Source organism: Notamacropus eugenii, chromosome 1, assembly GCF_028372415.1.
Source record: "Notamacropus eugenii isolate mMacEug1 chromosome 1, mMacEug1.pri_v2, whole genome shotgun sequence".
Taxonomy (NCBI): Eukaryota; Metazoa; Chordata; class Mammalia; order Diprotodontia; family Macropodidae; genus Notamacropus; species Notamacropus eugenii.
This window is the reverse complement of record NC_092872.1, coordinates 401032485-401059834: the sequence shown is the minus strand read 5'-3', so window position 1 is coordinate 401059834 and position 27350 is coordinate 401032485. Positions and strand designations below refer to the sequence as shown.

At 39.3% G+C, this 27350-nt stretch overlaps 1 protein-coding gene across 1 annotated transcript in view; it reads right to left on the bottom strand.

Moving 5' to 3' along the window:
• DOCK2 (dedicator of cytokinesis 2) overlaps window positions 1-27350 on the bottom strand; it is a 480195-nt gene that overhangs the window by 429692 nt on the left and 23153 nt on the right. The window contains exons 3-9 of the mRNA XM_072630938.1: window positions 18982-19022; window positions 17012-17067; window positions 16326-16422; window positions 14461-14609; window positions 10378-10513; window positions 9513-9667; window positions 3588-3669 (exon numbers count right to left, since the gene is read on the bottom strand). Of these exons, the coding sequence (XP_072487039.1) occupies window positions 3588-3669; window positions 9513-9667; window positions 10378-10513; window positions 14461-14609; window positions 16326-16422; window positions 17012-17067; window positions 18982-19022 (716 nt within the window). The remainder of the gene's footprint in view (window positions 1-3587; window positions 3670-9512; window positions 9668-10377; window positions 10514-14460; window positions 14610-16325; window positions 16423-17011; window positions 17068-18981; window positions 19023-27350) is intronic.

The following is a 27350-nucleotide window of genomic DNA, read 5'->3' as shown; positions in this document are numbered from 1 at the left end:
TTTCCACTCCTATCCATCCTTCAAGGTCCAGTTTAAGTCTTCCCACCTCTATGAAACGTTTTTCCCTTTGACTCAAAAAAGGGACAGTTTATAGCTACATGATTTATCATCTAGTTAGAGAGTCATAAAATTATACATCACATTAAAGACCATGCCCATATTACATAGAATCCCAAAGTTTTAAGTTGTAATAAGTAAATTTACTACAAATTTACAAAGAAAATTTAAAGTTTAATTATTTAAATGTTCAAAATATTGATGTTTCTAATTAAAATTTACCATAATTGGTTTGTTCTATACATTATTTTTCATCAAATGCAACTGCTCAGTGATGGAAAGAATTTCATTTAAAATCATATTCTAAAGATCATCCAGAGAGAGATGTGACAGTTTTGACATAACATGACTAGAAAAGGTCTAATGGAGATAGATCAGGTGATCAAAGTAGGCAAGCAAGAGGCCCTTCTCTACCAACCCACTGACCTGAGAAAATATCATTCAAAAACTCTCATAGGCATAATGAAGGGGATGCTCCATCTTGTTAAAAATTAACATTTAAAATTATTCTTCAAAATTCATAAAATGAAATAAATGCAAAAAACTTCAAATGATTATACTTTCTAATGACATGTTTTGTAAGTTTGGAATATTTAAACTTAAATATTTAAAACTGCACTAAGACTTTGGGGACATCCTATACCTCTGCATCTCCCAGATGACATGACATTAGTAGGGATAAGATGAGTGATAGGGATGGAACCTGTGATTTCATTGATAAAGAGGGCTTCCAGATGAGGGAACTCCCTCTCCTAGTAAGTGTTCTATATATATTTGAGAATTTCAATAAACCATGAAGACCAATCCCTCTTCCCACAGAAGGAGGACATTACTCCATGTACCTCAGGGGAAGGTCCTTACAGAAAAGGGAGAATAGAGGAAGAGTGACTTTTGAGATTAGTGTCTGTCCATTGAAAAGGTCAGAACTTGAGGACTGGAGGGGAAAAGGATCTATGACTCAGTCCAAAAGAAGACATCTAGAAAGGGCCAACTCGAAGATATACTGGTAAAATCCCAACATAACTAGTGCACCAACATTACTGAGCAACAGTGTGCATCCTGGTGCTGGGACCAGGAAAACTCCATTTTTCTTCTAAGAGAGTCACAAGCTAGGTGACACTTTATCTCTATGTGCCTGTTTCTTTTATAAAATGTGGTCTCTAAGGTGCCTTCCAGCTCTGAATCTATGATCCTAAAATCCTAGGTAACTCATCATCGATAGCAAGAGGTATTCACATTCAGGACTAAAAAAAAAAAAATCACATCCTTAGCATTGCACTCCTCCCCAAACTGAAGGTTTCAATAACTTTCCAAGCTCTCTCAATCTAGTGAAGTGCCAAACAAGGTCCTTAAGTTCACTTAGTCTAGAGAATAGATACAAAGGAACATGTAAGACCCTGGGGGAGTTACATCATTTTTGCATCAATGGGAATTGACATTGATTTACTGATGTCTTCTCTTTCTTGTTTACATACAGAAGACGAATCACAAGTTGATTCTCTGCAAAATGAACATCTGATTGATTCCCATGTCCTTCTCTCACACACCAAACATCTGTCTCCTGTTTTAATCAGGAGAGCCCACAGGACTTTAATATTTATCAAGAAAATAAATATCCTGCCCACTCCAACTAATAATAGATAAACAGAATCTGGGCCCATTCATACATGCCAAGAAAACTTTGTCTAAGTAATTAGGAGCTATGACACCATGTTGTTTCCTGCAGCCCATTTTTCAGAAACGCACAAACAAAATAAATCACCACCATTCTAGCCTAATTGCAACATAACAGAAAACATTATGCTTAATAGGACCTAGCTGGAGAATTATTGTAAAGCAAAGCAGGTTAATCTAGCATGGCGGTCTTTCCTGGCTCAAACCTTTCTCCTTAGCAAAATACATACGACTACCCTCCTAACTTCTCTTCTCTCTGATTCTCTAACATGGCTGTCAGTCTGTTCATAATGAGGCAAGCAGATTTTCCAACCCAATGGTTCCTGCCAAAGGCATCACGAAGTTTATCACATGTCCAGTCACATTCCCAGGATACCATATGGAAAAGGCAAAAGGAAATCATAGGCAATTCCACTCAATTCAATTCAATAAGGAAATATTAAGTGCATACTGTTTTGGGGGCTGGGGCTACAAAGACAAAACAAAATAATTCCTGTCCTCAAGTAGCTTTCATTTTACTGTCCCTAATGCCTTGTTTTCACTTCTTTTTGGAAAGAAAAGATTAGTCTCACTTTCTGCAATCTGTCATCAGAGGCAATAATTTAAATAGCTTTTAGGTTCTGAAATTTCTTAGTTTTTTAGAGTAATGGAGGTTTTCATCTCTGTATATTTTTAGATTCAGAAAATGCTGGACAGCATGATGACTAATGGACAAATTTGTCAGCTGGTCCCCATAATATTTAGTTTATGCTAAAATGCAGTATGAATATCATAGCCCAATTCCTGTACCCTTTTCTGCCCTGCAAGTACCTTTGCTCTAAGACTATCTCCAGCCAACTCTAAAAATCTTGCATGTCCGTAGTTTTTACATGTTGTCTATCTTCCTTTAGAATATGAGCTCTGAAAGAGAGGGACAGTGTTTTTGCCTGTCTCCTTATCCCCAGCACTATTACCTGGCACATAGCAAGTGCTTTTTGACTTGACTTCTTCTGCCTTCTATTTTAAGAGGCAGATTTTAAAAACAAACTGTTATCAGGAATTTAGTCACAAATTTCTTAGGTCCACATTATGCCCAATCTCCCTATACCTAAACAATGAAAACTGATGTTCAGAATGATGACCAAGAAGTACTGCAAGACCACCAGTCATGAAAAGTCAGACGATCCTCAATCTACTTCATTGTCATGGCAGGAGAGTCACATCAGTGCAAATTAGACCCTTTGATCAACAAGGATTACAATAAAAAGTAATCTTTGGGCAACTCTTGACTTTGCCATTAAACTTAATTAACTAAGACAATCCATTCCCCAACTTTCTAGTTCTCTCCCTGCAATTTTTAAGTTATTTTTTTATCTTTCATTGGTCATATGTCCCTTTGGGGTAACCACTATTGGAATATGAGGAATATGGAATATGTGTATGGTTGTGCACACATATACGTGTGTGTGTGTGTATACTATTTCTCCTATTAGGCTATAAGGAGGCATATTGTCTTCTCTTTTTAATTATTTTGATTTACTTTATTACAAGCATTTCTATAACACAGTATAATAAAAAAAGATTGCACATGAAACTACAAATCTATCATGTACAAGTTGGTATTCCTTTTAAATACATAATAACGTATCATGTAAAATTCTTTTTCTTTTCCTTTTTTCCCCTGTTCCCCCTTCACCCTATTGATATTTACCCACAGCATACAAGACAGGTCTCTGAGCACAGGATGCATTCATACAGATGGACTAACAAAGTCTTACCCCTACCTTCTGAGCTCAATCATATTTCCAATTTCACCTCCACCATGGGTAGAGAGAATAGGCACTGCGGCTTGGGAGTGCCGAGAGGGAAACACTCACCGTGAACACGACCTTCAGGTTGTTCAGCATTTCAATTTCCTTTGGGAAGCCTTTGCTTCCCCATCGCACCAAGTAGTTCTCACTGGAAAACAAAAGCAGCTCTGATTTTCCTGATCATGCAGTTTAAACCTGCCTTCTGAGAACACTTCTCGGGTTCTCACCACCACTCATTTCGACACTTAGTCATGGACCATCTTATATTGTTCTTTGCTTCACACAGATTACTCTTGTCCCTGCAGGAAGGTTTGTGGGCTCTTGAAGGACAGAGTCCACATCTTATACATGGCACCTTGCACAGCGCTAGGCACAGAAAATAACATCTTCTACGTGACTCTAGGCAGCTCTTATCAGTTCTTCCTTAGTCTCCTGGTGTGCAAAATGATAAGGTGATATGTGATTGCTTCTTAGGTTGCTAGTTCTATACCTATTATCCTATGGTACTATAACTTGAATTTGAAGAAATAAAGAACATGCCCACCATACAACTACCATCTCTTGCTGATGAGAGGCAGGATGATGCAGAGGACAGAGCACTGGATTTGGAGTCCGAGGATCTGGCCCTGAGTTAAAAACACCCTTAGCCACAGACTACCCATATAACCCTAGGTAAGCGCCACTTCAACCCTGAGTTACTCTTTCTTCAGCCGCCTTCTCATCCACCATGTAGATCCATCCCTCTGTCTGTTGTTATGGTTCCCTCTTCCCAAAGATGACTTTCTCATAGAGCCTCCATTTTGAGGTTGTGCTCAGTCCTTCACTCTTCTGGCTCTTCTGATCCTGTGGACTTTACCATGGCCCTGCAAAAGCTCCTTTTCACTTTCCCTGCTCAACCCCATCCTCTGCTTTTAAGTTACCTTTTACTTCCCCCATTAAAAAGTGAACTCCTTGAGGGTAGGAACTAACCTTTTTTGGTATTCTTCCTATCAGTATAGCCCATCTTCTGCAAGAAGAACATTCCATTCCCCATTAAGGCAAGTGCTTTCCCTCTCAGATTCTCTCTCATTTATCCTCTACATAGCTTATCTGTATATAGCTGTTTGTATGTTTCTCTCCCCATCAGACAGTGAGCTCCTTGACAGCAGGAACTATTTTGTTTTGTTTGGTTTTCTTTTCTCTATGTCCATAGCACTCATCACAGTACCTAGCACACAGAAAACTCTTAAGAAATGTTTGCTGATTTGACTTGTGGACAGTCAGCTTCTGCTTATGTTTCTTTCTTTCTGGTATCTTTCCCTTACCCTACACCTACCCTAGAAATGGAAACACCAGCACTTCCCAAAACAGATTAATTAAAATTGAACTTGAGGTAGCAATGGTTACACAGACCTCAACTTGGCCAACACTTAGAAAACCATTCAACTCCAAATAAAATGCCTCTGAGTTTGGGGTTGGTTTTTGTGGGGGGGAGGGGAAGGTTTAAGACATGTCTGCTGCTAAAAGTGACTGAAATTGTCAGCAAAACAAGCACTCAGATTTGATCCGACATGTCTTTGTTCTTGGTTCCCTCTTGCCTGCAAACCTGGGATTACACTTTTTCAAGAATCTTTCACTGGATGAAACAAGCCTGTTGGTGTCTGAGCCAGCCAGGTTTAAATAGTAAACACTGGCAATTTTCTTCTGAAGCAAATACAGTCATAAATAAGAAAAGCAATTTAAAAGCCCAGGTTGGTCTCATCTATTCACAGAAAGGAAAACTTAATCGAGGGATCAGAAAGCAGCTGCAGCTACAGGGTAGAAGCTAAGGCAAGGCTTCTGCTAAACATTTCATCCCCATGGGGGATATGTCAGGACCAATTCAAGTCTTCCCCTGATATCTGGTGACCTTCTACTGAAGGGACAGGTGCTCTGAATAAGTTTTGGCATTCCATGTCTCTTGATCATCATACAGCATCACTGGAAAAACATCTGAATTTTTTTAAGAGTAGACTTTTGGTTGAGAGGTAGCTTGAGATTATTTCAATCACTGCATACTTTCTCCACTACAGTCTGCCCTACTTTCTTTGGTTTAAATCTAGGACCAACTCACTCTCCATCAATGGTGCCTGTCCCAGATGGTCATCTTGGGCATAGCTAGAGAGTGCTAGGCCTGGAGTCAAGTAGACTTGAGTTCAAATCCACCTGAAGCACTTACCATCTGGGTTACCCTGGACAAGTTACTTAACCTCTGTCTGCCTCAGTTTCTTCCTCTGTAAAATGGGAATAACAGTAGCACCTACTTCCCAAGATAATGAGAATCAAATGAGGTGATATTTGTAAATTGCTTAGCACAGTGCTTGGCACATAGGTGTTTAATAAATACTCATTTCCTTCCTTCTGACTGAATGTCATAGACAATTTACATTTTTCAATCATTTAGTTTTACCTGTACATACTGTTAGGCCAATCTCATAAGAATATAATCAGCAAGTGAACACAGAAGGACATTGCCTTCTCTGCACCTTTCAGTCAGTTATAGGATAATTTAAAAGATATGGATTATTCAATAAAGTAATTTGCTAAAGCCCATCTATTCCTTTTTTTTAATATTTTTATCAACATTATCTTCAATACACGTGTAGAAACTTTTTCACAAAGATCATATAAAGATAGCAAAGTTTACATATGGATAAACAATTATTGACATCTTCTCAACTGTCTTTTGGAGGGAGTTTTCTAATTAGTGATTTTTCCCCCATTCTTTTGATATCTTCCTCTACCTGAAATGCCTCATAAAATGTTCTTTGATGATTTCAAAATTTTGTCACTTCCTTGGTGTACACATAGTTTGTTCTAGCTCCTTTTCTTGATTTTGTCTTTTTAAATGTTATATTACTTCCTTTTATAGAAAATCATAAATGGGATAAAAGGGCTCAAATGTAATGGTTCTACTTCATTAATTATGGAAAAGATTGCTATAGAAATGTTAATAAATCTGTTCTATTTTCCTTCTATTTGTTGTTCTCCCACCAGTTTCATGTACGAATGTTGTTGGGTTTTTGTTGGGTATTTTTTTTGGAAGAAAGGACCTAGCTGGTTTTAATGTGTTTTTATGTAATCTTGTTTTCCATTCCACAGCTTTTCACTGTTTTATATAATACTGCTTGTGATCTTCAGTCATACTAATCCATAACATGTTACAAATGAGTCTGCTTTTCCAAACAATTTTCTTCTCTGTTGACGTATCTCTCTGCTTGACAAGAAGATCAGGTGCTTTTGAGCTAAGAAAGATCATGAACTCTTTTGGTCTCTTTGTTGTGGCAACTGCTTTATATTAGTAAAACTTTTACAGCAAGGTGTGAAAATTAAAATCATTATCTTCAATTTTTTTTCCATTTCCCATTCTTAGGACATCAATAGCGTGCTAGTCAAAATGGTCTCCCTCTACAAATTTTGTTGATTCTGGTACAACTGGTTTTTTTTTTTTTTTCCTGGATCCAGAATAGGGAAGACCTCAGTTCAAATTCAGACTCATAGACTTAATAGTTGTGTGACTTGCAGGCAAGATACTGAACTTAGCCAAGCCAGAGTTTCTTTATCTGTAAAATGGGGATAGCACCTACTTCACGGGGTCATTGTAAGAATAAAATAAGATGATGGATGAAAATGACTTTACAAATTTTAAAGTGCTATATAAATATGAGATATTATTGTTGATATTAAGATATAGTCAGTTCCATTTTTTCTGATATTATTACATGCTTGCCATGTTGGCTGAATGTCTTCCAAATCTCTTCTTAAAGAAAATATTGAAATTACATAAAATTTCTGAGTAGTCTACAAGTCTCCAGTTTCTTTTATTTCTTAAATATGAGCAATATTTTCCAACATACCTTTTATCATCCTCCCCTTAAATCACCTTTGCACTGAAATTACTGAATATCAAAGTATATGCTGACTCGAATAGAAGGAACTTGTCAATTTTTGTTTAAAATGTCTTCACCTCAGGCTACAATGGTCTTTAGTTGTCTTTATCATGCATTATTAAGTAGTATAAGATGAGATCACCAAATGACTCATGAAGTGATTGTCTTTGATAAAGGTAAATCTCCAACTCTTTTATTTCCCTTTCTAAAGAGAACCTGGGAACCATCCTCTCATTTAGTTACAAAATCCTGGTATCTTTCAATTTAGTTTATTAGGAAACAGTAATGCTGATATAGCTTAGTTCTACAATCACCTGATTTGTTTGTTAATCACTGAAAAAAGATCATCTGGTGATCAATTTTAGAGTTTGGGGGATCTTAGAGAACAGTGAAATTAACATATTCATTTTACAAATGGGGAAAATGAGGCATAGAGAGATACATTTAGAATACCAACAGTTAATATTCATAGACAACCTAAAATTCCAAAATTTTTAGAATTCCTCTTAGATTAACATCTTAAAGTCACTTTTCTTCCACTCCATAATATTAACCATGGAAGGAAAAGGGATATACCTAGGTCTAAAAGCCATTTTTTATTTATCTTTCTTTCATGAGTTGCCACTGCCAAAGATCCATTACCTAGAGTCCAACTATTGATGAGAAGCTTCTCCATATTTAACTGGGTTGGTACTTAGACCACATACTAATTTGGGATGGTACTCAAAATCTTTTCAACATGGTAAAATCTGGTATGATTTATAATACAATGGAATAACCTTTGAGTATCCAGGGTTATTTCCATGTTTTCATGAGACATGGCTCCTAATTAAGTTATGATAATATTAACATTTATTGGGCACAGAGGAAGATGTAGGGAACTATTACCCATATTTGAAAGAAAAATATAATTTTATTATAGTCTACAGCCCAACAGTCCCAAGTTTCTCTGTTCAAATTCGACAGGAAGAAACAAATATATCATTGGCCCTTTCCAAACATGAGGACCTGGCCTGCCACATCCTGCCACCATCTTCTTCACTTTCCTTTAGAAAATTTTACCTTCCTATTTCTTAAACCAAGCACCCATGGGGAGGCTTGCAGAAGCTGCCCGTGTTCCATCCCAAAGATGACAGGTCAATTCCAGCCAAGTTTTAAATGATCCATATCATCCAGAAGAGTGATTGTGGTCCCCTCAAGTTTTTTTGCTTTTAATTAGAACATATCATGCTGACAACCCAGGCATGATCAGACAAGTGTGGAGAAGAAGATGCCTTTAAGAAAAGGTTAGACAACCAAGTTCATATTGATGTATAAAGTATTCCTCTTCCTCTTTTCTCCATACTTTCACCCTTCTCTTTCCACTTGCTCATTTTTCCCCAGAGAGGGCAGTATGTCTTTGGCATAGACAGAGGCATCACTCAGGCACGCCCTGTCAAGCACATCATACCAGGTGGCACATCAGGGAGCCAAGCTGCCATCAGACTGATCCATTGCCTCAATGCATGGCGCTCAGCTTGGGTGATCAATCATGCATATGGGATTGTAGAACCATCACCCTGTCAGTGCAGCCAGGAGATATTTTAACGATGCTCAGGAGGTAGGGCTGTGCTCACCTCATCATTTTTAGGGCTCTTTATCACAGGATACCTTGAGCTTGGCTGACAGGAAGTTGTGAGTCTTTACTGCATTCAAAAAGTGCTTCTGAAGTTACCACAGAAAAGAAGGTAAGCAGTCATTTTTTGCTATCCCTGGGGATGAGGCAAGAGGGAATATATGTGCACTGTACTTCAAGGAATGTGGACTAGACATAAAAGATACTGCAGATTTGCATCTGGAAGGGACCTCAGAGGTGATCTTGTCCAAGCTTCTCATTTTTATAGATGAAAAACAGGAACATAGAGGTTAAGTAACTTGCCCAGGGTCACACAGATAACAAGTATCAGAGGCAGGATTTGAACACTGGCCTACTGATTCCCATGTGAGTGAAATGTTCCCTTATACTATCACCTCACCCTATAACACAGGTTTGTTGTTGTCTTTTTTTTTTAATTGAGTTAGTATATTCTCAAGATCCACTCACCTTATGACCATTTGCTTATTGGGATCATAGAGTGACATGAAGAGTTCTGCATCCTCTCCAATCCGGCATACGAAGTTCCTTACAAAGACATAGAGGCTGTGGGTGGGGGAGGAGGAGACCCGGGAATACATTCCATAATCTGGTTGATCCTTTGACTGCCCAACCCAGAGGAGAGAAGAAGAAAGGATAAAAAAACATTAGCATTCTACCACTTAACAAGAAGGCAAGAAATACAGTGAAATGGACGGAAGTCTGCCATGGAAGTCACAGCATTCCCACTAAAAGGCTGTGAAGCCTTAAGTAAGTCATGTCAATTCTAGGGCCTTCATTTTCCCCATTTATAAAATGGAGCTAATAGCACCTATACAGTATTTCTTAAATGGTTGCTAAAATGAGATGAAATAGAAAAAACCTATATGACCTGACATGTCTCTTAATCTCTGAAAGCATCAGTTTTCTCAGTTGTAAAATGAGGGAGCTGGACCCCATAAACTTGAAAGTCCCTTCCATCTCTAAATCTAAGATCCTACATTAAAGTCTTTTTAAAGAAAAAAATGATCAGAAAATGTATGATATTATTATCTATAATGTTAGCACAGTCCAGGTAACACCCTCCATAACTGACAACTTGGTCTGTTCTCTAGATTCAGGAGAGCTGGGTTCTAATTTTGGTTCCATCCCAAACTTAGTGTATGAACTTGGGAAATTCACTTTCTTCTTTCTATATGTTTCCTCCTCACTAAAGCAAAAGGTGGAAGGTAATAGATGTCACTCAGGTCCACACCACCTTTCATACACTATGATACTAAGATGCAGATGTGTTGGTCCTCCCTTTGAAACCCAGGCTCGCTTAGAGAACACAGACCATTTCTTCTTTGATGCGCTCAGTGATTTTATTTGTGGCTTCCTCATGTGCATGGAACAGGCTGATGACACTGGTTTTATCAGGATCCAAGATATTTCCATCTTCATCTCTGACAATCAGATCTAGCTCAAGGATCCTGTCAAGAAAAGACTGGATGTGAAATTTGGCAAAAGGACTCAGGTCACTTAAACTGTCTGTTTTATACAGGTATGTGACAAATGAAGAGACTTTCAGCAGGTGTAGAATCACATAGAATACCCTATCAAAGCTGTCAGGAAGCTAGCTGTAACACACAACTCTCTCTTGCCCTGATTATTCAACTACTTCTCTGTGGAACTCTTTTATATTTTCATTTGTTTTTCAATTACAGAAAGCATTATTCTGATCATTCTAGTTTAAATTATACTCACCACATCTGCTTCTGGAAAGGTAACTGAACCATGTAGAATGAAATCGTATATTTTATATAAAGTGTTTTGTATGTTGGGGGTGGTACAGTAGATAGAGGGCTGACCTGGAGTCTCAGGAAGACCTGAGTTCAAATCCAGCCTCAGACACTTGCTAGTTGTATGACCCTGGGCAAGTCACTTAACCTCTACTTGTCTCAGTTTCTTCAACTGTAAAATGAGGATAATTATAACACCTACCTTGCAGGGTAGTTGTGACAAAGAGGTAATATTTTGAAACATTTAGCACAGTGCCTGGTACCTAGTAGGCACTATATAAATGCTACCTAATATTATTTGAGGCAGCTAGGTGGGGCAGTGAATAGCATGTTATTCATGAAGGCGGGAAATCATTAGTTTAAATCCAGATTCAGGTACTTAGTAGCTGTGTGACCCTATGCAAGTCACTTAAATTAGTAACAGTTTCCTCATCTGTAAAATGAGTATAATAGCAGTACCTACTTCCCATAGGAGGCAGGTTATTTGTATAAAATAAGGTAATGTTTGTAAAATACTTTGTAAACCTTAAATCACTGTGTAAATGATACCTATTATTATCAAAAACTAAAATAGTAGTTTAAAAAATTTAATATAATAAATAATTTAAATGAAATTTAAATTTTAGATTAAATAATTTAGAATAATTAAAATAATAACATTCAAGAGAGGCCATGATCAAAGTACAAAACAAAATTTCCTTGTGAATGATAAGGAAGCATTTTTATACTCTAGCAGCAAGAAGCCTGTGCCACACTTGAAATGACAGCGCCTAAAACTGACATATCATTATTTTAATGTCAGGAGCTGTCTTGTTCGTATTTTTGAAAATTTATCCTGGAATTCCAGGCTTTACTTCTTTACTTCCAGGTCATTGAAAGCCCCAACTACCAGAACAAAGTGTGTTCCTAAGCTTAGTAATCTCAGGTTTGAGAGAAAGAAACATGAGTTTGACTTGTACCTAGACTACTGAAAAAAAAAGGAGAAAAGACAAAAAGACCTCTAATTCTGTTCTGACTAACTTTGTGGCCTTAGGCAAGTCTCTTCTCTGGAAATTAGGGTCGCACCCTAACAGTCTACGATTCTGATTCCCACCTGGACTCAGGGAATTCTCTCAGAGACAGCAGTTTGGTGAGGACTGAAGGGTGAGGACCTAGACGTAGGTGAAAACCTCAGCCCTGGCTCGTTGCTATTCATGGGACTACTTAACTTCCTAGGGTCTAAGTTTCTTCATCTATAAAACAAAGGGGTTGAACTATGACCCTGCAGGTCCCTTCTGGTGCAAAAGCTTCAGCACTCCAAATTATTACCTAGGGCCCATGAGTGGCAAGTCACATGTAAAGTAGGCACTTAAATGCTTATTATGTTTGCTGAGGTTTTTATCATCGCAGCACTATTTCTTTCATGGGATGCTTTTTTGTTTTGGACACTACATTTTCCTGTCTTGCTCAGGCAGAGCTACAGTGGTCACTTGTACACAGATTTAATGTAGACAAATGATTAGCTTTAGCCATATTGCAGCTCAGAATTTGCAAATTCAAGCATCAACCAGTCTCAGCCTCCCCTTATAGCAAGGACTTTATGTAGGTATCGTCATGGCCAGAAAATAACAAGGCGTTAGTCCAGAGCTGGAGATAGAATCTATACTTTTATGTGAGCTCCCAGACAATGTTGTCACATAGTGCAATGGAAAGGTTTGAATTCAGAGGACCTGGATTCAAATCCCACCTGGGCTACTTACTATATGACATTAGACAAATTGTTTCACCTCTCTGGACCTCTGTTTCCACATCCATAAAGGGAGAGGGTCAGACTACTACTCTTACTGCTTGGTTCCCTTCCTCCAACGTACTCATCTTGCTCCTTGAAGGCAGAGTTTATTTTAATTTTTGTCTTTGTATCTCCAGTAACCAGCACAGTGCCTGGCTTAAAGTCAATGTCTATTGAATTGAATTGAACTGAATTAACTAGATGACCTCTATATGTCCTTCCAGCTCTAAGTCTGTGACTGTCTTGGGGTCTGGGTTCTTAAGGTTAAGCCCAGTGGGCTGCAGGGAATATTTTCCACCTTGTAACTCTCACAGCTACAAAACCAAAGATCCCAAGAAATCCATTCCAGGGCTACAAGGCCCAGGACATCTTCACTTGGAGAAGACAGTGGTGAGGAAATTCCCTCAGCCCTTTGATTCAGATTATAGAGAGATCTCTGAGGCCACGTTTTTCTCACTTCCTTTAAAGAAATTGGATGAAAATAAAAGCACAACAAGGTTGGGCCCCAAAGGAGATGCTCTGAGGGCCCCTCTTTCTCAAAAGAAATGCCAAACACCTTTTGCCAGGCTGCTGGATTTTTAGAGCTTCCTATTAAGTGAGCTGGACACAGCTCTAAGCACTCTCTATGAAGCAATACTTAAAAGTTGTCAAAGCCCCTATTGCAAAATGGTGTGCCAATGAAATTCCTCAGACTTACTGAACCATGCAATACCCCACAGAGATTCTGCCCAGCCCCTGAAACCCTTTCTACCTGCTTCTCTCACCCATTCAGGTAGGTCAGACTGACACTCCACCACCAACAGTGCTCACAGCAGGCAAAGGTAGGAACACATTCCCAACCCACCAACCGACCACCTACATCAGGGCCCTCTGGAGGTTCACAGCAAAGACCTCTGAGGCCCAAAGTCTCCCTGACTAGAGAAAGGTTGCCACCTTTCTTGTTGAGACAGTGTAGTTTTTATTCCAACTCATTTCACTTTCCTTCCCACTATAAGCATATTTTTTTTTCATATGCCCATGTTATTTCCCAGGATGCAGAGTCAGTGCATGGCAGGTGATGGGCTAATTCTGTGGAGGCCAGGGGCATGAATCAGTGGGCTGAGATTCTGAGCAGGGGGCAGAGATGCACCAAAATACTTAAAGAAAATTGCCTCTTAGATGAAGATGAATCCAAATGACTAAGCACACCAGTCATTTGGAAGGAAGTTAGATGTATGCCCCAAATATCTTAGCCCAGTTAAAACTGCAACACAAGGATTCTCTCTGCCTCCATATGCCCACAGATCCCAGGGGGTGACTGTGAAACACTAGGAGCATTGCTGGGGACAAGAGCCATCCAAATAGAAAGTGGTAAGCTCCCACCTAAAAATAAAACCATGGTTATCTGTTCTGCAGGGTGGGAGGGTGAGGGAGAAAGAGAGGGAGGTTAAGACAAAGAGAAGGAGACAAGAGTGGGGAGGAGGGAGACAGAGAGGCAGAGGGACAGAAATGAGAAAGGGAAGTAGAAAAAGAGATGGGTAAATGGAGAGAGGAAAAGGGAGGGAAACAGAAGGGAGTTTAGGAGAAGAAAGAGGGGGTGGGGAAGAGGGTCAAAAGGAAGAGAGAAAGAAGGGGAGGAAAGAGAGGAAGGGAGAGAGGTGGGGAAGAAAGAAACAAAGACAGAGACAGAGAGATAAAGAGAGGGGGGAAGGGAGGGGAAAGTGAGAAAGAAGTGGGGAAGACAGAAGAAGAAGAAGAAGATGGAGGAGGAGGAGAAGAAGAAGGAGGAGGAGGAGAAGAAGAAGAAGGAGGAGGAGAAGAAGAAGAAGGAGGAGGAGGAGGAGAAGAAGAAGAAAGAGAGAGAGAATGTTTAAAAAAAGAAAAAATGTACCTGTTGCCATAGTCAATTTTTGAAGTGACTTTCTGCTTAAGTTCCTTCAGCTCATCTTTTGGCAGAGTCCCGGACAAAAGCTGAGACCTCCATTCCATCAGGTCATACATCATGTTCTGCACTTGGAGAAACCGCTCTTTTTTGCTGGCCTGGGAAAGAAGAAAAGACAGTATGTGTTACCTACATTTTATCCACAAGGGTGGCAAACTGCTCCCCCTCCACCCCACCTCTGAGGAGAACACAAACCTTAGGCTAAACAAACAAATGTTTAGAGTGCTCACAGACATGTCCACACTTAACAGATCTGTTCTCTCCCAGCTCTGCTTCGTGCTCTCCAGACTGTCACCATGCCTCAGCTACCTCCTTGCCCTGGAGCTTCCTCTGCTTTCTTGGTCCCCTTCTCCCATTGGTGAATCTTCCTGGGGCCTCCATTTTGGAGAGAGGCCCAGGCCACCTGTTTTCCATTCGTCTCTTGGATTTACTTCTGACTTTCCAGACTTCCACACCATACTCCCAGGTACTTTCCTTTTCCCCTTCAACTCTTTCTTATATGTTGTCTTCTTCTGTTAGAATATAAGCCATATGACAGCAGGGACCAACTTCTTTCTTTTCCTTCTATTTGTATCCTTAGTGCCTAGAATGGTACTTGGCACGTAGTAAATACTTAATAAATTCTTGATGATTGACTAACTGGGTGGTACTGGTGTCCCAAAGTAATTATTTTTGGTAGGATGTATGCCCATAAATAAAATAATGTCCATAATGCACAATGCTAGGTTTACAGGAAATTCTCTACAATGAATGAAAGATGGGGATAGAGCTCCAATCACCCGGTTATGAATTACACAATGAGTTAGATTGCTGTTGTAAACTCCCTCCAAAGGTTCCAGCTGTCTGCCACAAGCTAAAACTTTCAACTTGTTACTGAATCATCCATCATGGGTCATGAAAACCTTGGCTTTTTAAAAGTGTTTGATTTGTCTCCCTAGACCAGGGATTCTTAAACTAAGGTCTATGAACTTGTTTGCTTTTTTAAAAATATATTTCAATAACTCAATTTTAATATATTTTCCTTTGTATTTCCTCCATATTTATTTTATGTGTTAAAAACATTCTGAGATTACCAAAGAGTATCATCAGACTGACCAAAAGGTCCCCTAATCTAGATATGATCCATACCAAACATGGCCATCATATTAATCTTCCTTGAACACCACTACCTTAATGTTGCCTCTCCCATGATAGCTCCCAAGTCCATAAGCTTCCAATGCCATTAGCAGAGGTATAGGCTCACCCAGGGAGATAAGATGGTGCAGGCAGAGCTCCTACGTAAACATGCGCACGTGCGCGCGCGCGTGCACACACACACACACACACACACACACACACACACACACTCCCCAACATTCTATTTCACCAGATTTTCGTGATCACTTTGGGGCTGATTTCTCCCCTCCCCCTACAGAAGCACACCGCCCTGTACTGCTCCCCAAACTAGTACAACAAGAGGCTAAATTAATTTTGTTTCTTTTAGATTTGCAGCTTAATTTCTTTGGGCCCAAAGACAACATGAGCAGGGGCTGAACTTCACGGTTGCTTTATTTATAAAGAAAAAGAGAATAAACACATACCTCCAGAGTCTATCTACAATGAAAAAGAGCATTGAAGCCAGGAATTTTTATTCTGCTCCCACAGAGACAGCATTAGTCTCTGCCCTTTGGCCAAATTATTTCCTCATTTTACCTTCTAAAAAAAAAAAATCTTTCCTGAAACTATCCCAGCTTAATTCCAAGCGTAGATTCAGTTTTCTTCGATAAGCCCAAACACCATCATGTACATGTCTTCCAAAGGGGAGCAAGTCTCACCACATACAGCTGCTTCCAGATGCTGCCCCACTCCCAAAGCGTTGTTGTTACTTCCTGTGCCAGGGGAAGCTCAGCAGGAATAATGTTCTCAGTATTTCTGGGGGTAGGGATAGGGGTTGGGGTGGGGGGCAGAGGGAGAGGGAGGAAAAGAAAACACACCAAGAATATGAGGTCTAGGATGTTAACAAGATTAAAAAAAACTAGCAAATCTTTAGAGAACTCATAGCAGCTCAGGGCTGCCTTAGCCACATGAGACTGAACCATCTGCAATAGCCATGCTAATTACATTATGCAAATTCCAGGAGCTTCCCTTTCTAAATCACTGCCCTCACTATGGTGGACTTTTCATGTTCCTTACTGAAGATTAATCTTCAAATGAATACACTTTGACAGGATTTGACTACAAAATGCTTGATCCTGGAACATTCCTGAGCCCAGTATTCCCCCAGAAATCAAAGATCTGAACAGGAATCAATTGGTATTATACCTTCAGACTAGGAAAAGACAAAAAGCCACAATAATTGACCAAAAAAAAAAAAAAGGAGAGAGAGAAAGAGAAAGAACAACATGAAATATTATGGGGCTATAATACATTCCCTTTCAAAGTGATTCGACAATAAGTGGTATTCAAAGTTGCTAAGGACAAGGATAAGCCATTTCAGAGCCCACCAGAAAAATCGAGATACCTTCTTTTTTCAACCGTAACTTCTTTGATGTGAATAAAGGATCTTGGAAATATCCCCTGTTAGAAACAAAAGGAGTCATTTTTAAAAATACATGTCACTACCCAAATGATTTACCTTAAATCTTCATGTTCTCAGGACATCAAGTTCAAGTCCTGATTTAGTTTTCCTTTAAATGAAGTTAACAATCAGAGCCAATGTCAGAGGAGGGAAGAGGCTATTTCTGCCCGGTGATAGTCCCCATCGCAGTTTAGAATCAGTATGTATTCCTTGTTCCAAAGAGCCCTTCATCACCAAAGGCACCAGAGGATGCCCTTCACAGAACAGATGGGGTGGAGACAGCTTCTAGGTGCATACCATAACTTTAGAGTTAGAAGCATCAACAGGGAATCACAACTTCACCACACTTACGTGAAAACTAGGTTTATTACAAGAGAAGTGAACATGCATGTGGAACTCAAAGAGTTCACAATCCATACAGAAGTTTGCATTTTATGACAGCAGGACAAAGGAAAGGGGAGAAAATACAAATCTCTACCTGAAGGGGTGTGGCAGGGAGGCAGAAAGGTGCAATAAAGGTAGGTAAAGGACAAAATCTCTCTGGAAGGGAAGGAGCAAGGCTACAGCACAAGCCACATTCTTTTCCCTGGGGAACTGCTATACTAAGAAAATAGAATGGTCTGCTTTTCTACAAGGATCCCAGCAGCACAAGCAATTTCCCAGTCTAGTGTAGACTGGTGCCTGTCTTGACTTCCAAGGACACATAGGGAGTCTAGTTTGGGATGAAAACAACAAATTATGTCAGCTGGATCCAGAGTTTCTGGAAAATATGACAACTCAAAAAGACAAGTTCAGGGGACCCCTTAACATTCCTCAACAGAAGGAACCTTAGAGATCAATTAGTTTGACTCCTTCATTCTATAGATACAGCTGAGGACCAGAAAAGTTAAATAGCTTGTCTAAAATTAGTCAGCTACTAAGTGAGAGAACTAGGACTCAAACCTGGGTCCTCTAGCTCCAAGTCCAGAATTCATTCCACTCTATAAAACTATATTACTCTCCAAATATTCTACTGAGACTGCTGGCTTCTGAACCACTAGTAGGGAAAAGGAACTGCCTCCTTCAGCCCTGTAGACCGGTTGATGTCTCCCATAAAAACTTTTTTTGGCTCAAGGGATAAAGAAAAAGAGAGAGAGAAGCAAAAGAGGAAAACATGGAAAAATTTAAATCACCAAATCATGTTTTTGAAGATTTAAGTCTCATCTCTTATATGGAGACATTTCAAAGTTTAAACTGGTTTTCACACTAAAGAATCCTTCTTCTGGATGTCAGATAAATTTGGGATAGAAACATTTCAACACAGATTCATTTGAGTGTGTTGAGTGCTCAGAATAAGATAAGGATACTTTCCCAAGAGGCCTGTCTATCTGGAGGGAAGATAAAAACATTTTTTTCTTCCTCCATCCATTTAGTTTAGCTTACAGGATACACATTAGCTACATGCCAAGTTCAATGATGACCCTGACAAGTGATACCACTTAAAGTAGTCTTGAAAGAAGTATGGGGAAAGCACTGGACCCTGAGTCAGGAGACCTGGGTTATAACAGTCCCGAGTCTGCCACGGACTGTGGCACAACCTTGAACAAATCATTGCAATTTGTTGGGTCTTCTGCTTGCTTATCTATAAAATAGAGGGATGGGACAAGTCAGAGATTCTTAGCTTTTGTGAATGTGTGAGTATGTATTTCCTATGCAATCTCATGAAGCCCATGGACACCTTCTCAGAACAATGTTTTCAAGCATACAATATTATATATACGATTTGAAGGAAGACCAATTATACTGAAATATAGTTATTAATTTTTTAAAATACATTCATGGACCCCAAGTTAAGAAGCTGTGAGCTTTAAGTCTCTTCCAGCTCTAACATTCTAAGATTCTAATCAACTCAGACATGAAACAAAGTGCCTTACCTCTAACATTTTGTGCTTTATCAGGTATCCCCTGTACCAATCTAAAAGAAAAAAAGGAGAAAAAAAGAAAACATTTGCATAATATTCTGACGAGAGTTTTAGAAACAGAACAAAGACTCTTTAAAACACCTAAAGTTATCAAGAAGATACAGGAATTGCAGAAAATATTCTGAAATATGGTTGTCTGTTCTTAGAGTAACTGATATTAAGGCTCATGTACAAATACCAAAACTTTAATAACAGACAAATTAAGGAATGATGATTGGCATTATCACCTCCCCATTACCTTTCTTTGTATGGAATTTTTTTTGAAGGTTTTAGGGTTAAGTGACTTGCCCAAGGCCACACAGCTAGCATGTGAGGCTAGATTTGAACTCAGATCCTCTTGACTCCAGGGCCAGTGCACCACCTAGGGGCCCCTCCCCCTCTCTATCACCTTTCACAGCCCTTGCTTCTTCCCATTCCTACTCATATCACATTAGTATAGACCCACCATCACCTTTCACTGGGACTCCTTAAGTCCAAACTCACCTCCCTGCCTCTAGTTTCTCCCTTCTCTAATTCATCTTTCTGAAAGCTACCAAAAATAGATCAAATGTACAAATCTGAGCATATCTATTCCTGACATATAAAATCTTCAGTAGTTCAGGTTCCTAGAAGATAAAATGAAATCTTTGTATAATATGCTTGGAGAGGTCAGGCCTTACTTAAGAAAATCAGATGAGCCACGTTCCAGGACAGAACAGAGTAAAACACTCTGTGGACCGTAATATGCAAAAAAAAATTACCTTCTTAATAACAAAGGATATAAGTTCTAAGGTTAAATAAAAGGCTTAGCCTTAGCCTCTGTATTTAGCATGGCAATCCTCCACACTAGTAGATCAGAAATGTATTCCTTTCATAGCAATAGGAGCCCTGGTTAAAACCTCCCACATCAATACACCATAGGCTGAGTCTTTTATGTCTCAGCAACAAGGAAACCAAAACAATGATAACTAACCCCAAGAATTGATTTCCTGTGCTTCTAAAGGTAAGCCAGCTGAGGTCACTTAAACATGGGCTACTCTTACCACCCCTGGCTTTAGCATCTCTCCACAATCTTGCTTAAACTTATATTCCCAATTTTATTTTGCATGAGTCTCATGTATTTACTCTAATTTTCTGTTCCTCAATCCCATTCTACTATGTCCATTTCTATTCTTTCCCAGGAAACATCCATCCCTTAAGCCTGGAGGGCACTCCTTGCTCATTCTCACATATTGAAATTCTTCTCTTTCTTTTTTTTTTTAATTTTATTTTTTAATTTTATAATTCTTCTCTTTAAGGCAACCTCAAGTATCATCTCCTTGAAGCCTTCCCTCATCATTGCCTGCCAACCACAATTATCATTTTTCCTTAGATTTTCCATCTCTTCGTCTGGATTCCTCTTTTGCCTCTATTCCAGCCTACCTTTCATCATCATCATCATCATCATCATCATCATCATCATCATCATCATCATCATCATGCTGTGACTGGTGCATACAGGTTAGTACAGGTACACAGGTACACATAGGACTGTGTCATTTCTTCCTGCATTGCCCAGTACAAGGGTAGTATGTAGTAGTATTTCATGATTGGTTTTTTTAACCTTTTCTTTCTGGAAACACCCAAAATAATATCAAAGAACAAGACTATAATTTACACATCACCTTTCAAGAACATCCCACCTTGGCACAGAAGGTAGAGGGCAGCCAGTCCTAGAGCCAGGAAGACCTGAGTTCAAGTCATATTTGTAACACATACCAGCAGTGGGAACATGGGAAAGTCATTTAAACTCTCATTGCCCCCAAACAATTCTCTAAAACATGAGTTAAGAGTGGATGAAGGTTCCACAATGAGGAGCTGCCCATACGGATGAAATAACAGTTTAGGATAACCAATACCCTTCTCATCCCATTCTCCACAAAGAAATATTATACCTTAGATATACCTGGAATCAGGAGGACCTGAATTCATATCTGGCCTCAGACACTTGCTACCCATGTGACCCTAGGCAAGTGACTTACCCTTGACTGTCTCCAAAAAAATAAATCTATTATGAAAAATCATATATGATATAAACAAGAGATGGGACTAGCAGTGAACCCAGGAGGAGAAAAGAAGTGATTTGATGAATATAAAGAAGAAGAAGAGAAAAACCAGAGAATCGTATTCATGTTGTCACCTGCTTTTTCAAACATGGCACAACATTGCCAGTTGCCTTGAGCTGCCAAATCAATTCAATTCAATAAGTGTTTAATACATATTTGCTATCCACCTCTTCACTCCTACTCCCATTCCTCATCATGATTTAGAGACAACTTTGGGTTCTCAGAGCTTATGCCATGGACAACAGCTTCCGGGGAGCTCCTAGCAAGTTAGAAAAGTTTTGAATTAGGGCACAATTTTAGATTATTTTTCTGTTCTCCAAGAACCCAACAAAGACCAGAAAGGCTTATCATCAAGTTGATCCTAGAGTAATGAAATTTTTTAGCTAAAATTTGCAATCTAGTTGGAGAAACACAATATACAAACATGAACAAAACTGGAAAAGAGTATAAAATCATTTCAAAAATACATGCTAAAGAAAAGAGATTGCTAGGATGAAGAGGGGGGGTGAAATAGGCTTAGTGGGAAAGATATGAGTCAAGCTGCACTCTGAAAGAATGAACACAATTTAGCTAGAAGGAGATTATTCTAGGTGAAGAAGTACCATAAACAAAAACTTCAGAATGAGCATGGAATATTTTGGAGATAGTAAGAACACTTTGGCGCAAATCATTCATCCCAGAGAGGAACAAGAAGATGCTGGAAAAGCAGTTTGGAACCAGATCATAAGAGGGAACTGAATCCCAGCCTGAAGAGTTTAGATGTTGACCTGTAGGCATGGGGGGCATGCATTGTAGGTTCTGTAGCAAAGAAGGAGCATGATGAAAGCAGCATATTAGAAATGAATGCAGTAGTGATGTACAAGATGATTTAGAGAGAGATAGATTACAAGGAATCTCATGTACTCTTAGTTCCAGTGACCTACTAGCCATTCCCCAAAGATGACATCCCATCTTCAGGTCCCATGTCTTTGCACAGATCTGGAATGTACTCTGTCCCTACCTTGGCCTCTTAGGACTCCCAGCTTTGTTCAAAACACAACTCAGGAGCCACCTCTTCACGAGGCCATTCATGATCCACCAGTTGCTAATGCATTCCCACCAGGCTCCTCTCTTTACCGTAAGCATGGTTTACTACAAGAGCAGATAATTCATGGGAGATAATTCAAGAAGCATCAGTTAATTAAGTGCCTATCTTGGGCAAGAAACTGAGTAAAGTGCTGAGGCTCCAAAGACAAAATAGAACAGTCTTGACCCTCCGGAGATTACATTCTACTGGAGAAGAAGACAAGTACACACAGATTATGTACAAAGTAATGTAAAGCAACTCAAATAAGGAAAAATTACTAGAAATCAGAGGATTCTGAAAGGTCTCATGTAGAGTCCTCCAAGTTCCCTAAAATGTACTGTTGACAGAAATTGTAAATTCTGGAAGAGAAGTGAGTTTATAGAGGGTTTGAACATGTTGAATTTGAGATATCTCCAGAGTCCTTCTTCCACTCTCCAAGATTCTTAATCTTTGTGTCATCCTTGAGTCCCTACCCTCTCTCACCCCCCACAGAGCCAGTTAGTTATCAAGTCATGATGATTCTATCTCAACAAAATCTCTCCCATATGTCCCCTTTTCTCTACTCTGCTACCACAGTTCAGGCCCCCATCACTTCTTGCTTTATCATAACAGCTTCCTGATTGGTCTCCCGCCTTAAATCTCACCATGCCACTCCATCCTACATCCTAATGCATAAGTGATCTTCCTTAAATAGAGATCTGACTGTGTCACTTCCCTGTTCACCCAATTCTAGTAGCTCCCCATTGCCTTTAGGATGAAACATAAACTTCTCTGGTTAGGTTTTATAGGCCTTTACAACCTGAGCCCAATCTGTATTTCTAGCCTCATTGGCTATTACTCTCCCTCCCACACTCTATGATCCAATCAAATTGGCTTTCTCTCTGTTCTTCACACATGATACTTTATCTCCTATATATATCGACTTCTCACCAGATGTCTTCAATGCCAGAAATGCACTCCCTCCTCACCTCTGCCTCATGGGCTCCTGTCCTTCCCTCAAAATGATACTTAAGCACTATCTTGTACAGGAAGCCTTTCCTGATGCCACACACACCCCTTACCTTTCCAAACTGTCTTGTAGTGAACTACTTTATTTTTATTTGTATTTGTATTTGTATTTTATTTAGATTTATTCTCACTATTCTTATATGTGTATTTTTTGTTTTTTCCCATGTTGGAATGCAACCTCCTGAGAGTAGGGCTTCTTTCATACTTCATATTAATATCCCCAGAACCTAGCACAGTCCCCGGAACACAGTAGGCACTTAATAAATGCTAGTTGATTGATGATTGAAGGATTAGGAAAATGGCTATCTTGGCTTGAAGGCCAGAAGCTCAAAGTTCCATTCCACCAACAATAACAACGACAAATATTGGTTATGCACCCATGTGATTGGCATTATACTCAAAACACTGGGGATACAAAGAAAGGCAAAGCCAAAATCCCTGCCCTCAATGAACTCATAGTCTAATGGAGGAAACAGCATTCAAATAACTACATACATATGAGATTTTTATGACATAAATTAGAGGTAATCCCAGAGAGCAGGTACCAGCAGTGGAGGGAGGGGAGGAGAGAAGGAACCAGGAATGGTCTCCTGAAGAAGATGGGTTTGAACGGAGTCTTGAAGGAAGCCAAGAGGCATAAGAGATGAGGAGGAAAAGTATTTTAGGATCTAGGAATGAAGGAAAGCCAGTGCAAACATGCAGAGACAAGAGACTGAGTGTCTTACTGGAGAAATTGCTCTGAAGGTAGACTGATGTGGGGGGTTGGCTAGTCGGCTACCTCCGGAGATGGCTAAAATTATTGTCTCTCTCTAATAAAATGGGTGCAACCCTCTGCAAACATGAGTTTTGTGTACAGCCAATATTAATGAATCCTCTGACTTGAAAAGCCTTTGAAATTATTCAAGCAGATCCAAATGCTAGCATTCATCATTTTAGTAAATAAAATGCATCTGTCAGGAGTCTCTTTACCATAACCTTATTACTGGGATGACAGATTGTTGTTTAAATGTGTCCACAACAAATGGGGAGCCCAAAACAGCTTAAAATGTGGCCACCCAGCTGGCTTATTATTATGAAGAGTGGACAGATACTACAGAAACCTCAAAAGCCTGCAGATGCAAGCTGTTTACCCTATCCCCTATCATCTAGAAACTGTAAAAACATCCCTGTAATTCCATTTCTCTTATACATGCCTCAGTCAGGATAATAGCATGCTTATATTCAGTATTCTCCCAATTAGAATTACCTTCTACTCGCATCTTAGGGCGCAGGGCTGCCCATTTCTACCACGAATATGAACAGTTGTCAGGCAAACCATCTCTGACGATGGTTAAGTACTGACTCTTTGATCTCTGCCTTGACCTCCCAGCTTCCACTCCTTTATTTGGTTTAAGTTTTGTGTTAGTCCTTGTCTGGATATGGCTACTCAGTCTGCTGAGTCCAGACCTGGCCCATATTCAAGGCTTTTCAAGTTCACTAGGAACTGATAGCTGTTTCCTAATTCTAGTCTCTAATGTAGGACCTAGGTCTTGCTGCATTCCACAGTCTAGCAGATACTACTGACAGGAAAGTAGGCAGGCAGTGGAACTACAAACATTTATTAAATTTACTTTGTGCCACATACTGCACTAAGAGCTGGTGATAGAAATATAAACAGTAAAAAAGAAGATAGTCCCTTCAATCAAGGAATTTATAGTCTAATGGGAGAAGATAAGTTAAGAAGGTAACTAAACAGGTCCATAGACTCAGAGGCAAATGTGGTACAATAAAATCCCAGGTTATACAATGATATAACAAAGAAAGATCTCTGTAATAAAGCATTTTTCAAGTCTCAGAATCTCTTAATCTCTTCAGCTAGAACCATTCTTTCCTTCCATCTGAAATTTCTCATGGCACCCCACCTTTTTTGTACCTTTCCTACACACAGATCTGCAGTACTTCAAGGATCCACATTTCATTTGTGTTTATAACCTTTCTACCAATCCAGATCACAATTCTTCCATATCTTAGCTTCATGACTGCTGTGGTCAAAGAAATCAACTCTTTGTAGCCAACTTTTTGATGCTGAGACTTTCTGGATCTAGCCAGGATGGTTCTTGGATGACAGAAATAGACTAACACTAGGTCTGAACTCAAAGCCTTTGACCCTCCAGCTGGGTAGAACCAGAGCTTATAATCCATTGGCATAGAGAAGGAGGAAGAAATGGAGAAGGTGCTTTCATGTAGCTTGGTTACTGTGGTATAGCATTAGATTTATAAGATATGTAGGAAGCTGTGTATTACCTCTGTTGTTCTGTTCTTGCATTTCAAGTAGTTACCCCCAGTATGACATTATCCAAAACTAAGCTTTTCATGAGTATAAATAGAGAACAGGATAAATTAGCACACAATACTAGGCAACTATCCTTTTTCTTTTTTAATTTTTTTATCTGTAGGAAATATACAGAAAGAAAACTCCCTCCATGAAAACAGATCATGATATATGTACAACTTATAGTTTTAAAGAGATGTGTGGAGCACTAAAAGGTTATATGATTTGCCTTTGGTCACACAGCTAACACTCCAAGAGTGAGAGGAAAATAATCCTAACTTTTAGGACCACTCTCCATGCACTATGCTATGCTACCTCTCCATTATTAAAATGATAAAGCTTGATATTAACTGAAGTCTAATTACTAATATTAGCATTATATTTTTTAAAACCATACATTCAAGTGAAGTGAACAAGCATTTACTGAAATACTTACTATGTTCCAGGAAATATGTTAAACTCTGGGAATACAAAGAAAGACCAAAAAAAAAGTTTCCTACTCTCAAGGAGCTCACAATCTCATGAGGGAGGCAACATACATATAACTATGTACAAACAAGATATGTATGGGATAAATTGATGATAATCAGACAAGGGAAGGCACTGGAATAAAAACAGATCAGGATGAGTTTCTTGTAGAAGGTGGAATGTTAGTTGAGACTTGAAGGAAGCCAGGGAAGCCAGAAGGTAGAGGTGAGAAGGGTGAGCATTCCAGGCATAGAAGACAGCCAGAGAAAATGCTTAAGGTAGGGAGATGGGATGTCTTGCACAATGAACAGCAAGGGGCCAGTGACACTAGAGAGCAGAATCCCTGGAGGTGAGTAAGGTGTGAGAAGATTGTTAAAGTACGAAAAAGTTACATTATTAGAGACTCTAAAAGTCAACCAGAAGGTATTATATTTGATCCTGGAGATAATGAGAAGCCTATATAGGAAAAGCCACATAAGGAAAATCACTTTGATAACTGAGTGGAAGTTTGACAGAATTTCTGCAAAGGAATAGAGTGGTTTATTTTGTAACAGGATCAAACAGAACATGGGCAAAACTGACCTTTTTGCTTCAAGCTTATCACCTAGGCCGGATCTAGCTCTGATAACATTTGATGTCATTTTTGGACTCTAAAAAGTGTCAGAGCCTGAATTAATCAATCAGAAGAAGAGCCTGACAATCTTTGACCTAACAGTCTTTGTTCTCTGAAGTAAACTCAGAGAATGCCTCTTCTTATCTCAACAAGGCCAGATGTGACTGACAGCATTCTTTATGAGACCCTTAACCCAAGGCACTATCTTGAATAATGGAACTTTTTCCATATCTTAATATTTTGTGGACGTATACTATGTTATGGCATGTTAATGGTAAAGAAAACACAAATATCCTGGGTCATAATTTCAATTGAAACTTTGTCAACTCTCTTATTGTATTTACAACCTATTCAATTAAGAAGATTCTTTTCTCATGGTATAGTTAAACACATATAGAGACCATAAATCTGAGGGATACAGACACCCTTGGATTGTCCAAAACAGATTTAAACCTGGTCATTCATGTATTAGTCAGTCAGAGGTTTCATTCTGGCTCCATGGCCATGTAACAGCTAGCTTTTAAGGAATAAACAATATGCATTTAGCTGGCTTGCTTTTTTTTTTAACCAAACTTTCAGGTTGACAGCTCTAAGGAGCTTAACAGTTTGAAAGGATAAAGCAGCTGCCCAACTGGCCACTGAATAGGAAAAGATAAAATTCAGCAAGGGGCATCTAGGTAGCACAGTGGATAGAGCCCTAGAACTGGACATGGGAAGACCTAAGTTCAAATATGACCCCAGACACTTCCTAGCTATGTGACCCTGGGCAAA